At 40.4% G+C, this 17,061-nt stretch overlaps 1 protein-coding gene across 1 annotated transcript in view; it reads right to left on the bottom strand.

Moving 5' to 3' along the window:
• jam3b (junctional adhesion molecule 3b) overlaps positions 1-10,223 on the bottom strand; it is a 41,721-nt gene extending 31,498 nt beyond the window's left edge. The window contains exon 1 of the mRNA XM_034226593.1: positions 10,028-10,223. Within this exon, the coding sequence (XP_034082484.1) occupies positions 10,028-10,223 (196 nt within the window). The remainder of the gene's footprint in view (positions 1-10,027) is intronic.
• Between the last annotated feature and the right edge of the window lie 6,838 nt (positions 10,224-17,061).

Raw genomic sequence — 17,061 nt, 5'->3', positions numbered from 1 at the left:
GAGCTTCTACCCTAGCATGATTCAAAAAGCACAGCCTAAAAAAGCATGGACCATTCAGGCACTTTCTGACCGAACCAAGAAATTCCAATAATGCTTTTAGATTTAGAACCATTTCAACTATGTTTAAGTATTTACGCCTGTTTCTTTATGGGGGCGTTTTATTAGATGCAGAAGAAGAACACTTTGAAGGTCTTAATAATCATCTTGTTGACTGGACTTTTTCACCATTTGTCCTAAAAGCCATGGGTGTGAAAGATCAATACCACTCAGATCAATGCCATTTGAATGAGTCAAAACCAATATACATGTTGGCATGCTCTGAAACAGCATAACAGTGCTATCAATTGCAGTTCAATCTCAACATATTTACCACTAAGTAGCCCAGAAGGGATAGCCCTCACACCATATGGCCAGATAGTCTGGTTACAGTCTGGTTACAATCTGCCGACAGTCTGTCCAGTCAGCTGAATGCACATTGTACTTCTGACGGTACTGATGGCTGTTCTACAGCAGCCGAGCTTTGATCATAGCTACAACACACATTTCGGAATTTGCAGTAAAAAAATATTACCTGTGTGTCTCTCTACTCTCATTTACTGGGTAAATGCTCGAAGCCAATACAAAACATATACAAAAAGCTAGATGTACTGTGTTCATACCTGAGTTTAGAAGGGTCTATTTAGGTTTTTGTTGCATTCTGACAAAGCCAGGTTAGCCTTGTTAACCTGTTTTTAGTCTACGCTAAGCTCAGCTACTGTCTGCTGCCTGTAACTTCATAATAGACAGTAATGAGAGTGGTATCAATCTTTTGTGTCATTCTTTGCCAGAAAGAGATGTGTTGAACTATTCATTTAATAGAAGACAACAAAAGGAAAAGCTTGCTGAGCTCTTAAGTTTAATCTTTTCACAAAAAGTTTAAGGGACACTTGAAATCCATTAAGTTTGAAATGGTCCAGTATCAAACCCAAGAGCATGCTGAACTATATGCTGCAAATGCATATGAACCAAAAACTAATTTGTGATTCATTTTCACAGTCAGCAATGTCGTATATAATTTTAGCTGAACTTGAGATGGTGTTAGGAATGTCTACATGCCTTTACCTCTTTGTATCTCAGTAGTGAATGTCTCACTGATTTGATAACGCTACAAATATACCATATTCCAATCTAGGACCATACATTTAACTTTGTGTCATGTCTGACTACAAGACAATTTCCTAATTTGGGATAAGTAAAATATATCTAATCTAATTAAAACAGCTCCTGAGTCCCTCTTTTAAAATGTGAAGATTAACATTATCTTTAACATGGATTTCTGACCACTGAGAAGTTTTCTATTAGAAGGGATTTATTTCAGACTTGAATGTCATCCTTAAGTAACATATGGTCTAGGCTTGCCAGCATGTGATGTCATTTCCTCATTTTATTTATTTTTTAAGTTGAGACCATCAATGCCTAGGTCTGACTATCTGACCGAGCCCAATCCATCATTTCTACGCTGTGCTGTTTGAGCCCATTTCGCCGTGCCTCCCAGAGGATGCTAGTAACTCACATGGAGTCCTCTGGCAGACGTTTAGTGTCTCTGGCTGGAATTACCAGAAACCATTAGCATGACCTTCTGTCTCGCAGTCTTGTTTTATAAATGGACACAACTGCATGTGCCTAAAACTGTATAAGAAGATGCGACATGCTTTTCATTTTGATAGTCACATGTCTGACAGGTGCCTACACACCCTACACTAGCATGCTGCAGGCCTAACATGAACCCGAAGGTGGTGGATGGGGGTGTGAAACCTTCTAATTAAAGGCTACCAGACGTAATAAATTATTTGCAGCATTGCTATTAATCACAGTTACAGCTCATCCGATTTGACCACCAGTGCAGCCTTGAAATTGTAAACCAATACTACTCTTTTATTGTGCTCCAAGGCGATGACACAGCGCAGAAAACACAAAAGTGTGTATTCAGCATCCTCCACCTGTACTGAGGAGCTAAACTGTAACGGTACGTCCACACAGCAGCTTTTCAAAAATCTTGAAAATCTTGGAGCTGGGCGTGTCTGAAAGCTTGGGGATTTTTTGCGAGCAACGCGACCAACAACCAATCACATGAATCTCCCGCCCCCGACATACAAAGCAAAAAACCCCGGGGATTTTATGGGAGCAATATATATATATATATATATATATATATATATATATATAAACTCCCCAAACAGGCGAAAACCTACCAGTTTCACCCACTGTCTCTGCCACCTCCCTCCATGCCTGGTTCCTCCGGTTTGTATCCCGTTAATAGTTCTGGTCGTAAAGAACCGGGTGATTTGCTACCGTAATTTCTCGTTTGGAATATGAGGAAATGAACTGCGGTCTGGCTCTCCCTGCTTACACGCGGTTTGATTGGCTAGCGCTTCTACTGTCAGATTTGTATAAACGGGATTTGATTGGCTGACGCTTCCAGCTCAGCTTCAAAAGTAGAACATTGCTCAACTTTTGAATCCTGAAAATCCTGGAAATCCTGGAAATCTTCGCTTCGCTCCCCCACAATGCAGTTCGGCGAAAAGCGAGACAAAGTGACGTCATCCCCATTCAAAGTCAATGGGCAGAGAAGAGTTGGAAGCATTGGAAGATTTGTTTAAAGCTGCTGTGTGGACGTACCGTAAGTGTAAGTGAAGAGCTGGGGTCTTGACTCCAGAACACATGTACACAGTAGACTTGCCGGGTGGTCAGCAGTAATTCAAATAGGAAACCTGACAGCGGCAAGGAAGCAATCTCTAAACTCTTAGTATGAAGCTGTGCAAAGGACATAGTGGACCTCTGTGGCGCCTGACTTAAGCTCCACCACAGAGGCCGTCAGACACACAGCCATCCAACGTTAGACATCAAAGTAAGCGCTGAATCGCTGTCTTTAGTTTTTTAACCAATGGGACAATATCCTCAACATGGCGGCGGAAAGCTCTGTACGATATCTTCATTTTATCGTTGCATATTGCGTCAAATTCCATTTCACTGGTTCTTCAATATAATCCAGAAAATGAAATCTGCAAAAAAGGAAGACATGATTTCTGACAATCAAGTAAAAAAGATTGTGCGGTCATTTTCTTTTAAAAACTCCACTCAATTCATTTTTATTTCTCAAATTCTGTCAGATTGAATGAAAGTTAAAAGGCTATCTGATGTTTCCAAATGCAGCAGCAAAGCTCTTAGCAGACACTGGCTACCTTAAGAGCTGATTTTAATATTTTAGTTTTATATTAGGGTTAACCTGGGTCTGGTCCCTGACATTAAAAGTCCCATTATCCCTACATGACCTGATATTGTCAAGCTGAGCTGTAAAGTTATTTTATTTCCACTATAGTTGTTGCTATCTTTCACATTTAAATACAAAACTATTCCTGGAACTGAACTGTAAAATACAAATCTGAGGAAGATGTTTGAGATTGTTGAACTAGTGTGTATAAGTTGCATTCACAATTATGATCACATGTTTTTAAGTCCAATGGTTTGGAATGAGCTGGGATCAAACACCTGAGGTTGTCAGATGACTCTGCCTTGTAGCTATTTTTAGACAGTAATTGCTCTTTTGTTACAGCCTGGTAAACAAAAGATGAATCCAGAGCGATTATCTGGTTATGACTCTCAGCGGGAGCGCAGCCTCCAGCCTTTTCCTTTCACAGCAACAGCGGACATGTAGTCGCCGCTACCATGTCATTAATGAACCTCCCAATTATTTCACTAAGCTGACAGCATCCCAATGTTTGATCGATGGCAGACTCTTTTGACCTATTGATGTACTCCGTCAGTATCCAGTGAACACACGAGCAGAGGACCGTTATGCTTCCTCCCTCCAAGGACCATGTGACCACAGATAGAGATCATCAAACAGGAAACCTCTTTTGTGCTGCCCTGAGCTCAGGCAGCCAGTACACAGGCATTTTGGAGATTATCCTGTTGATCTAGAGTAGCCTAAACATCGAATGTAATGATGTCTTGTCAAAACAAACAACCACTTTAGCAATCTTTTTAGGAAGGGCAATCATTTCCCGAAACAGGACAACAATTCACTTATTTTTCTCATGAATCCCTCTCTTTTCACTACGAGAAACATTCCTTTTTCACACACAGACCTGTGTTATATTTTCATAAAGAGCTTCTGTCCAGTTTTCACTGCCTGCAGGCTGCTTCTAGTTTATGACCAACGGTTCTTTCACATGGTAGTCTTATTGACATTTGAAGCACGCACATGCCATTGCCATTTCTGGAACGTGAGCACGTTGGTGGGTGGTTGCCTTCCAACTTCAACATCTGCTGTAGCTAAATGTGAGCACATACATTTATAAAAGAAGGACAGGGTGAATCCTTCTTTGTGTCAACTTGAAATGGATGTGTGTCTCAGGAGACGTCTCGTCACACCCAGTCTGTTTTCTGAGCCTATGACCAGCAACAGTGCTCAGCTTTCTTCACAACTCCCCCCTTTCTGCTCTGACTTGAGCCAGCTCATCAACAGGGGTCTCTTTTATCTCTCAGGAAAACAGGTGGTTCTGATTGTTAGTCAGTGTGCATACGATGAGGAAGTTTCTGCCTCCATGTGTTTTCTATTTGGAATGTTGCATTTGCTAACTCAGGTTTGGGAGGGACGCAGCAGATATTTTAGGTTACGCCTACACACTGCCCAAAACACCACCACCCACTCCTCACTGCTCAGCTGTTTCAGGTCATTCCACAGTAAGGGCCATGTGCCACTCTGACTTTATCCCATGAGGGACTGTTGTTGCACACATATCCACATGGCTGACTGCTGTGATTTTAAAAGTATATTCAGTGTTTCCCCTATATACAAATAGTGGCGGCGCAGCGCCGCTGCTGAAATATGCGCGCCGCTGCGAGGGGGCACCAGCCAGGTACACAAAAAAAAAAAAACTTTTTTTTTTTAATATTAAAATAATAATAAGTGGCGACCCTTTTTCATTTTTGATTGTTTGTTATGTGGATTTGTGTGTATGTTCAATAAAGGTGTATTTTTGCTAAATCGTGAGACGTTGCCACTGTATGTACTTGGCAGGGCCGATTTTTGGCATAGGCGACATAGGTGATCGCCTAAGGCGCCAGATCTGGGGGGCGCTGCGCTGGTAGCTCTGGGAGGGGAATTTTTTTTTTTTTAACCGTTGGCGCTCATCCTAATTTTCGGCCTTGATGTAACAACAATCATAATCAAGTAAATGTAACACCCTTTTCACCCCGGTTACACTTTTCATTTGCCCTGATGAAGTAAGTGATGAAAGTGGGGGATAATGGCTTATCAGGCGCCCCCAGCTCACAGCCAAAGTGCGAGTGAGAGAGAGAGAGAGAGAGAGAGAGAGAGAGAGAGAGAGAGAGAGAGAGAGAGAGAGAGAGAGAGAGAGATGAGATAGGAGTAATCTAGAGAGAGAGACAGAGAGAGAGAAGACGATAGAGAGATAGAGAGAGCTGTAGAGGATATCCGCATAGTCTCATCTCTACTCTCTCACTAGATCTCTACTACTGATAGACTCCTTTATCTATGTTATTAGAATCTGGTGTGCTAGCTGCGCTAACGGATATAAGAAGTAGATAGATGTTTCTACCACCAGGGTGGGAGGAAGAGCTCTCCTGTTAGACTGAGAGCTCAGTGAGGGTAAAGGGACTCTTGAAGTGTTTACGATAGTTAATTTTCGTCTAAGTTATCTCAGTGGGTCTCAAACATTTTGAACACCACAAATTATGTAAAACATATTTCCCAAGGCACTCCTTTATAATTAGGATAAATAAAAACAGGTTTGAAATCATTCCAATGTATACTATAGGGCAGTAAACCAAAAATAGTTTAAAGTTGGAGAGATACAAAAATATGCATGAATAAATAAATGTTAACAAGGTCAAATAAGATGTGAAAGAACAACAAAAATAAAATAAGTTACATTTATTTGTTATTGGCTATGGTAGGTTATTGGTTATGTTCATATACTTATTTGATTATTAAAATATAAACCGATCTTTTTCATATGGGTTTTTTTAGAGTTGTACCCCCTAGATCAGGTCTCTAGTAATTGTGTGCTCAAAGTGCACCAGATTGAAGCATTTGACTTTAAAATGTTCAAAAAAATCCTTCCGGGGGACATAACCCCGGACCCCCCTAGAGGATGTGACGTCCAACCCCCCAATTCAAACATGTTCATACAATACTGAATACATTTGAAGCCATTTTGACGTATATTACCTATGTCAATAAGTTTCTATTTTTGTTGTGTATCTTTTGTAGAGATTTTTCATTTATTCTTTATATATAAAATCTTGCCTCGGGCAGCAAATTGGCTTGAACCGGCCCTGGTACTAGGCCTCAAGAGCCTTTCTTGTGCTGGCAGACACATAGAAACAAATTGGCGGGGCGCATTAAAAAAATTCCACACGCTCCACGCTCACATTATGCTCGGCCCACGTGCCTTAGCACCGCTGCTCTGACTCCATCGCAGGGGAAACACTGATATTACAAAAAGGGTGTGGTTTTGTACAAATAATTACACAACTCTTAGTAAGGCAATCATTTTTAACATGTGACTGTTGCAATTTCCAGTTTATTTTGCACATTTCTGGCTGTTCTTTTGCTTGTAAATGGATATTTCTTGTGTAATACTTTTTATAATAGTTCTATATTTACTGTGTTTATGTATGCCCCGCTGTATACCAAAGCAAATCAGGGTATTTGGCAAAAACCCTTATTTTGATTCTGATAAGCACCAACAAGCCCATAACTGTCAAATTCCTTCCTGCTGTCATATCTAAACTGAGACCAAAATGACAGATATGATAATTATGTTTCGCCCCTGACATCACTCAGAGGTGCCTCGAGGGAAGAACTCCTGACTTTTAACAAACAAATTCTCAGCAGCAATGGACTCTTTCTTTGCTTGTCTTTCTCTGTTTTACTCTGCCATTTACTGTCTCTTCAGTAAAATGTCAGACTGTATGTGACTCGCCCACAGGGGCCATAGATGCCATTCAACCAGTGCTCCAAACATTTGCTCACAAGCTTTGAACGGGGAGGGAAACATCTGACAACATGCACCTCCTAGAGGAGCCACTATCTGCTGTTATCTGGGCGCACACCGACTCCTGCCATACCAATCAGTTATGTCACACATGCAAAACAATGCCAGAAATGCAGATTTAGATAAATGTTGTAAAAAGTCTGCCAGGTAACGTCAACCCACTGAGCTCCTCAGTGATGTGTGGGTTAGCGGATGTTCAAAGCTTTCAAGTGAGGCAATGACGACTTAGCAGAAACACAGGGGAGGCTCAACAACACTGTAGCAGACAGCTCTTAGCTCTCTTTATCCTAATGGATAAGATAAGGCTGACAGCCATGAGTGAAAACAGAGATAATGCCAAGTCATACAAATGTCAATTGTCAAGGAAACAAAATCAATTAACACACTTCAGCAAGTGTGAAAAGCTGACAAATCAAGCCTGAATGTAATAAGTCTGTTTTCCAGGTATTAATTGTGATACAAATGATAAAGTTGTATGTTGTTGGCCCACGTAATACAAAAAAAATGCAGCAATTTAAGGTCTGAAATGTATGTCCAAAGGTGTTTCGTATGGGAGCATGGATCTCAAAGTTAATATTAGCGCAGTGCTTATCCACTCTGAGCATCTTCCATGCTCCCACATAGCTTGGCAGGAGGGTTCTGGCTCGCTAAGTGCAGACCACTTTCTTTGGAATATTCTAAGTGAAATGGCTCAGGTGAAGCCAACAATGGAAAATGTCAATGCATTCCATTAGATCAGATTGTGAAGTCTTACATGAGCCTCTTCACTCGGCCGACAGATGACAGGGCTGATATCTGCAGCTCTGTTCAGTTGGGCTGGGTGCAGCCTTCACCTAAAATGGCTGGCCATTTAGATGATGGCTACCAAAGAATATCATGAATTGAAAATAAGAAGCACATCTCTCAGACGCAGTAACAACAACACAAGAGTTTGACCTACAGAATAAGAAGCAAATGGCACACTTCCTCTGAATGCCTTACTTGCTTTGTGAACAAACAAAAGCTGAATTTGGAGCAGAGCTTTTACAAGTACACATTTTTATCACAGTCAGCACAAAGTAGCAATTTATAAAATGGGCTTGTGGGAAGGTTTAGTTATGCCAGATTCCTCCTGTTTCTAAAGACAGTGTCGGCATTGGCTGGCAGCCAGTCGGCCACATGGCTAAGCCCTGTCCAGGCAAGACAAAAGAAATTCTTAAATCTTCGCCAGTTCACTAACCCCCCAACCCCCCGAAAATGTCAATTGTGCTGCTACAACACCATGTCACAGATTTACTCAGGGTAATATCATTAAAATGGCTGACTTTGAAATGTATCGCTTGAAAAATATAAACCTGCACAGAGCTTTGAGGTGCATCATGAGGGACAGTTGGAGGTACAGCAACAGACTTCAAACAAACTGCTATAACTAATTAAAGTCAAGAGAATAAGCCAATTGACACATGTGAAAGTTCACAGGAAGATGTGTGTATGTACTGCTCTTTGATCGGAATTCCTGTCCTCTCACACCTTGCTACCTCCAATTGAAAACGAGAGAGAAAATCCATGCACAAAAGCCCAGTGATGCATGCATACACAGGAAAAGAGTATGGAGTTCTCAAATGCATTTAGTAACATTGTTAAGGGTCAAATGTATCTCAAAAACATTGGTTACACAATTAAACAGACTATCATCTTACATTTTAAATATCGTATAGGCCAGTCCAACCACATCTCATACCCCAGTTATGATCTTTAGTATTTTTAAAGTGATTTCCCACATTTAAGCAGTACTTCAGACAAAAAGTGGCATAGATCAAATATGTAGGCCTATAGCTTTACTGTAATAGCCAGGCTCGAAGCAAAGAGCAAAGAGGAGTAACAATCTTAATTTGTCAAACAAAAAATCGCTACATAACAGCAACAAGTGGCGTTTTGCTTTTCTACAACACATGTGTGATTTAAATCGGAGAAGTTCATATGTGTTCCTTTGTTAGTTTCATACACAATATGTCGCCTAAATAGTTATATCACTTTGCTATTCATACATTTAACATCAAAGCACCTATAGGCTTGGCTAACTTGATATTTTCGGCTCACGTGTTCAAAAAATGAACTGCTACAATCTTACAGGTGTTTATCGCTTCCACCTTCAGGGCTGATGGCAGAGGTTAAGGGGTCTTTAATGGTGGGATACCTAAACGAATTGATTAGTCCGCAGGCTGTTGGTGCCCAGCAGCTCAGCTCAGTGCGGTTTGAACGGGTCCACAGCGGCGGGAGGAGGGGGCAGAGGACCCTCGCTGCACGGCTGGCTGACTCCTCCCGCGGACAGCCTGCTTTATTCCGCCGCAGGAAAAACCGTTATCTCGCATCACTACTTTCTACATCTCTGCCATCACCGCGGCTCCAAACCCCACGTTAAATAGTTAACAACACGGACTACCAAGCTGCCGTATTTAATTGACAAAGTCAAACTTCAGAGGTTACAACTTTTGAGGACGACGTGGTGGTTTGCCCAGTCTCTAAACATGCCGCTAATTGAAGCTAAACAGTTGTCTCAGTTAGTCATGCTAAGCTAATGTGTGGCAACATCCAGACACTTTACATGAGCCTCACTACTCCCATTAAAACATGAGTTAGAGAAAGCCTCTGATTTAAGCAACAATAGCCGCTTACAAATATAACTCGTCCTGTAAAAGTGAAGCCATGTTCACAGTAATGTATTAAAAGGGTGACTCTTTCGAATGTTCGTTAATACTATTTGTAACTATATTTACTTAACGTCGAACAAACAGGTCCTGCTGTCAGTTTGAGTTTAACGTTAGTTGCGTCCAGATAGGGTTACTTCACAGGCTATTTTCTGCCTGTCGCTGGTGGAAAATATCGAGCAAACAGAGCCAGAAGTAAACAACATTTGCCGGACATGTTCCTGGAAGAGTAAATGGTTTAATAAGTTATATAGTTAGCGTGGTTTTTGTACTTACAGTGAGTTGAGAGGAGAGTCAGGAGACAAGCCAGACGTGTTTTCGCCATCTTGGAGTCGATGCAATGCTCGCTTTGACTGGCCGTACATGCGCAAAGTAACCGAAAGAGCTTTGGTGTGGATGGAGAGAGGGAGGGTGGGAGGGAGAGAGACATAGGCAGCGAGTGGGGGGAGGGGGCATTACGATAGGTTTCCATAGCTACCGAAAGCATCACTCACACAGACACACATTTATAGTTGACACGATGAAGGAGCCTTTTACTACCTTGGCAATAAGGAGACGGCTGAGAGCTCAGATAGGAAAACACCAGCTTCTGTGTGCTGGAAGGTGGAAGAAGAGGTGGGAGTACTCAGATATTGTACTTAAGTAAAATACCAGGAAATAGGAATACTCAGACTGACAAGTAAAAGTCCTGCAATCAAAATGTAGAAAAGTATTCACATCAAAATATACTTAAAGTATGCAGATTGGCCCACTGCAGAGTATATGTTTTGATTATAATTATTGATGCAACAAAGTGTTATCAAAGCTGGTAAAAGTGCAGCTAACTTTAATGACCTTGTATACTGCAGGACAGGGCAGCTTGTAAATGTAAGGGTTTATTATATATCACAGCATTAATCTAAATTTGTAAAGTCACTAAAGGTATTAAATATATGTAGTGGAACAAAAGTACACAAAGAAGAAGAAGACACTTTATTGATCCCACAAGGCGAAATTCAGTTTCCCCTCTGTTAGGATGTTCAGTATACACACATGCAAACAGGATATACATAAAGGCTGAAAAACTCGCATTGCTAAATGATAAATGGGAAGGTGTCAATAACGTAACGTCCACACGGTTCCGTCACGTGCTTCAACGGAGACGCTTCCCATTCACTTTGAATGGGGTGACGTCAAGCTTTGCCTCCGTTGCTCGCGCTGAAAGTTGAGAAAAGTTCAACTTTTCAGGCGTAGACTGAAGCTCCAGCTAATCAAATGATATGCCAGTACAAGCGCTAGCCAATCAAACCGTGTGCTTGTGTGCCCGGGGCAGGACATTAATGTGATTGGTTGTTGGTCGCGCGCCAGACACACCCACCGGCAAGCTTCAACGGGACGGAATCGTGTGGACGCACCGTAAAGGGGCTGCATGTCCAATGCCTCTGCATGGCCCAGGATGTGCCTCTCCTGCTACCAGTCCACACCAACCCATCTTTTTGTATGGTCCACACTGGCATTCGAACCAATAGGCGCTTTCACATCTGAGTACTTTTCCCCGTACTTTTCCCGTTTAGTTCCGATAGTTCCTGGGATTTTGCGTTCACACCAAAAAGAGAACTTAGTTCATGAGAACTTTTACCCCCTTTTTAGTGCCTGCTAGAGAGGTGGTACTTTCCTGGGGAGAATAAAGTTCAAATTTCTGATTGGCTGGGCAAATTGCAAACCGCGCCCCGTAAAACTTGGAAACGATTTTTGAAGCCGCCATTGTATTTGCTGACATTAGCATTATTAGCATTAGCCCCGCGCACCAACGGAGAGAGAATAACTTATGGCAACACAAAATAAAACATGGGAGCGGTGGAGTGATGAGGAGGTGTCAGCGTTCTGGCGATTTACTCGGAAGGCTTCTACTGAAGCCAGTCCCCAACTCCGGGGACTTCCGGCCAGGGACTTCGGGTGGCAGTATACGCCGTGAAGTTGTTTGCGGCCTGCCAGTAAACCCAAAGCAGAAGAAGAAGAAGTGACGTCAGCGGCTTCATTTGCGTAATCTTCCCTCAGGGAACTTATTCCGGTGTGAACGCGATCGGCTCTTAGTTCCATGGGGGTACTAAGTGCCGGGAACTAAGTGCTGGGAACTAAGTACGGCAAAGTACTTGGTGTGAAAGCGGCTAATGACTATCTAGTTCCCAAGCAAAGTCCCTACACACTGAGCTACTGCGACCCATTAAAGCTATTAGTTAGGCTTCAATAGTGTCACTATCAATCCATCGTTGAACAGTGCGTGACCACTGGTTTATGTCTTTTCATGAAAATAAAAACATGAATCCATAATTATAACTCGTGCCACACATGTTGGGCTATTTGAGCTTCCATAGCATGCATGTAAAGTAAAAAAAGTTGAGCTGGCAGCCTGTGATCAATTGCATACGGCAGGCTTTCAATAAATTATATTCACATTCACTGACTATAAATCATAGCCGTCAGGCACTGAAGGCATATGTTCAAACCAGTGACAGGCTCTACAGCCGTATCAGCCTGGAGCTCTCTTACCCTATTCACATGAATCCTGTAAATGCCTGTTTATGTCATTCTCTATGAGAAAATGGTCTGCCCGGTCAAAGTGTGCACCTTGGTTGAATGACGAGATGAGAAGTTTAATGGTCCAACGAGATGATGCTAAAAAAATGCAGACAGAACAGGTTCTCTATGTAACAAACAACATTACTGTAAACTGAAATGCGGTAACCAAATTGAATATATGTAGAAAGAGGGAATACTACATGCAGGAAATCAGTGATTCTACGAATGATGGAAAGAAATTATGGAAAATATTGAATAACATAATGGGGAGGAACTCAAACATGCATCCTTCCTTTATAGAAACCGAGGGTAAATTCATTACCAAGCCAGCAGATATTGCAAATCATTTTAATGATTATTTTACAAATAAAGTAGATAAGCTGAGGAATGCCATGGGTGCAGTCGAGGACAACGTCATCATTAAAGATCGTATCATGAGGGAAAAGCAGTGCATGTTTGAATTCCACAATGTTACAGAAGAATATGTTGAAAATATGCTTTTACATCTGTCCGATGATAAATCTCTTGGGATTGACAACTTGGATGGTAAACTGCTCAAAATGACGGCCAAATACATATCCAAGCCATTGAGTCACATTTTTAATAAAAGCTTAGAGCAAGGCGTGTGCCCCGAGATCTGGAAGGAAGCCAAGGTCATCCCATTACCCAAGGATAAAAGAAAAACCTTTGCTGGTTCCAATAGTCGACCTATAAGTCTCCTCCCAGTGTTAAGTAAATTAATAGAAAAAATAGTATACACCCAAATTCAATACTACTTTTCAAGTAACAATCTGACAACGAACTACCAACATGCCTATAGAGATGGTCACTCTACAAGTACAGCACTTGCACAAATGACCGACGATTGGTTCAAGAGCATGGATGATAAGAGGCTTGTAGGAGCTGTGATGTTAGACTTTAGCGCAGCTTTCAATGTAATCGATCATAGTCTGCTGCTGAACAAACTCAAATGCTATGGCTTTGGTTCTGTCGCTATGTGTTGGATGGAGAGCTACCTGACTAGGAGAAGGCAGCGAGTCTTTTTCAATGGGAGCTTTTCTGAAAGTAAGGTGTTGCAGTGTGGGGTTCCACAGGGGAGTTCGCTTGGGCCTTTGTTGTATTCTATATTCACAAATGACCTTCCTTAAGTATTAAATAAGTCCAGTGTAATAATGTATGCTGATGATTCCACAATGTACAGTACAGCATCAACATGCAGTGAGTTAAACTATCTACTTAAAATAGAGATTAAAGCCATAGCAGACTGGGTCAACAATAACAAACTGGTACTCAACATTGCAAAAACAATGGCAATGGTGTTCGGATCCAGACATATGTTAAGCAGCAATCCTCAATTAAGCCTGACGCTGGCTGGTCAGCCAGTGGAACAGGTAAACGAGATTAAATTGCTTGGCATTGTTCTTGATTCTGGTTTACGGTGGACAAAGCAAATAGACAGTATCGTAACTAAAATGGGAAGGAGCATAGCTGTGGCGAGAAAATGTACAAAGTATGTAACACCAACCACTTTGAAACAAGTCATTCAGTCTCTGGTTTTGTCACATCTTGAGTACTGTCCGGTCATATGGTCATCAGCAGAAACACATTTACAGAAATTACAAATAGCTCAAAACAAGGCTGCCAGACTAGCTCTCCACTGTTCGAAGCGCACTCATATTGGAGTTATGCATAGAAACCTATCATGGCTTCCAGTTGAGAAACGTCTGCAATCTCGTGTTATCACTTTTCTAAAAAAATCCAATTTAGCAAAAAAACACTGTATTTTTATGATCAAATAGTTTACACAAGAGACGAGCATGACCATAAGACTAGACAAGCTACATCAGGCCATCTGCTGGCACCTAAACCCAGGACACATCTCCTGAACTCTTCTGTGTCTTATAGAGCTATAAAGGAATGGAACTCATTGCCAAACTACCTTGCTGAAATAGAGTCCAGAGCCTCTTTCAAGAAGAGATTGAAGGGCCATCTACTAATGACCATGTACCCTTGTGAGCTGTGAACCCTAATTGAATTTGATCGCATGTTGTTGATGATATTGGTGATGTTAGAATAGAATAGAATAGAATATATCTTTATTGTCATCACACATCAGTGCAACGAAATTCAGTTGGCATCTCTCAATGCGATACATAACATAAATAATTAATGTTAATGATGTCAGGACTTATGTCCTAAATGTTGCTGTATTATTGTTGTATTGTTTTAAGTGTCGGACCCCAGGAAGAGTAGCTTTTGTTGAGAGCAAAAGCTAATGGGGATCCTTAATAAACATAAACATAAACATGTCATAGTGGATATGGCCTGCTCTCCTGTTCATGTGACATGCATTGCTTTGATCAAGAAATATTCCTCTGTTTTAACCTCTTCAAACTGTTTTAAAGTTATAAATGTATGTAGTGCAGAAAGGTATATTGTGACTGCATTTACGAAATAAAATCTGACGTGATTGCAATATGAATACTTTATTAATGTGATAATTATGTCTAAAAATAGAACTATGTCTAATTATGCTAGCATGTGTTTTGCATCTATTACGTAAAACACTCAATTCAAGCGAGATTCTAATATGAATCAGGTGCAGTTATTTTAATCGCACTGTTGCCCTGAGGCTGTGCTCTCTAGGTTTCCATTACAAGTCCTTCTGTGGCAGTCTTTTATGTGTCACAATGTTAAGTGTTTATTTGGTGAGCTGTTTTTAATACCATCAGAAATTACAACCAGTTTTTTTAAAATATATTTTAAATCATGCCACCTTGATTTTCTATGCGAAGACAAAATGTTATGTTATTATGAAATTACCCCTTCAACAATGTTAATGCAAAGAAACAATATGATCTAAATCTGAACATATAATTACTTGATGAATTTAACAAGTGGATGTTTATTGCGAGGTGTAGGCCTACATTTCTTATGAACAAAATTACACAAAACTGTAACATTTTCTTTGACATGCTAAACAATTACTTATGTGTCATGGACTATTGTAAGCAGATCCTCAGGTGTTTGTAAAAACACAGATTAATTCAAGACAGGTCAGAAAACAAGCTTGGATAAAATGGGTTACAGATGTTTTCATTTATTTATATCTAAGCTTGATTCTATTCCTTGCAACAACATTTCGAAAAAAACTCAATCAACCTAACAAATAATTATATCTCTTGTTCACACAACATCTTGCAGTTGTTATATTAACAACCCCAACCTATAGCAACATTGTTTTCGCAAACCATTTATTGAATGTTAACACAAGTTGAATTCAAAATCCACCTACAGTTTGGAAACATGGTTAGCTGATCTGATTTCTTACCATAACTATGTTTTCTTTAAGGACCCTAGCAATTACTTTTTATGCTAGGACATATTAATACCCTAAAAAACATGTATTTATATGATATAAGGCAATGTAAAAGAGTAATACGCAAGGAGAAGTGGAGTTTAAACTTTAGTTACATGTGTTTTCCATATTGGATTTAGCAAAGACCTGTTCTGATCTTTATTTAAGAATGTTTTAAAATATAAATTCTTCCTCAGTGTGACATTGTCCCAACTGTTATTGTTCCTTAATACACATGTTCAGTTGTTCCCTGGAACACTTTACTCTGTTGGGCTGGTTATCTTTACTTTGAGTGCTCTTTGTCGGGGAACACTTGGTGGTGAATAACTGTACATGATCATGGAAGTGTTTTTCTCTCTTTGGTCTCTAACACAGAATAACACCAAAGGGCTTTCATTACTGTGCTCCCACTGCCCATGGGGGATGATGTAAACTGAAACTGTCAGTTTAGAATTATAATGAAGAATTTAAAGCCATATATCTTTTTGGATACCAATCTATTTCAGCTTGTTGCATTACTGCTCACATCTTTTAGTTTGACTTACAATTAATATCACTTTAATTGTGTTCTTGCTTGTGAATACTTCCTGGTTGTTGAATAAACCCTAGCAAAGTTACATTCTTTATTAAGTGACACACAGACTTAAATATACACTGAATGTATTTCATCATGTTTTCTTTTGAAAAGCCTTTTTTTCTACTTTTTACTTCACCCATTAAGCCGTTGGTAGTTGGTCTGACTGTGCAGAGACATCATTCATGGATCAAGCAGCCAGATGGTAGTATCTAATATCATCCCATTGGACCTGAAATTCCAGCCTCAGTCTTTTATTACTGTCATTCCAAGTTAAGCCTGCACTGTGGCCCAAGCAGTACCTTCAGTATGACCAAATTACAATTAAGCTCATCAGACTTTATTCTTTTATATAAAAAAAGATCTTACTGCAAAAAATGATCAGCTTGAGCTTGCTAATCAGGATTACTGCGATCACCGCTGTTGGATGGAGGAATTAGATAAGTATGGAGCTAAATGAATAAAACATACGTTTATAAATTGACAATGAAAATAAGGTGATCATATCCTGTACTGTAGGTAACACCCTTGAACAATTTTCCCACTCTTTAGTATATTTAGAAAACTAATACTATCCAGAGCTTTACATTTTCCTTATTCTTCCCTCATGAGTGTAGATAACTATTTCATATGTTGACAAGATTGTTCTGCTTCCCACACACTCTTCAATACACCTTAATTGGATTGTGTGCTACATCCTGCAGCAGTGTGAAATGTCATATGTGCCTGACATACACTCCAACCTGGAAGATAACATATTAAAGTACAGACACACACTCTCCTGAATAGTCTCTTCACTGAGAGAGAACAATCAAATCT

Source organism: Gymnodraco acuticeps, unplaced genomic scaffold (assembly GCF_902827175.1).
Source record: "Gymnodraco acuticeps unplaced genomic scaffold, fGymAcu1.1, whole genome shotgun sequence".
Lineage (NCBI taxonomy): Eukaryota > Metazoa > Chordata > Actinopteri > Perciformes > Bathydraconidae > Gymnodraco > Gymnodraco acuticeps.
Note: the sequence above shows the minus strand (reverse complement) of the source record. Positions and strands in the feature narration are given on the sequence as shown.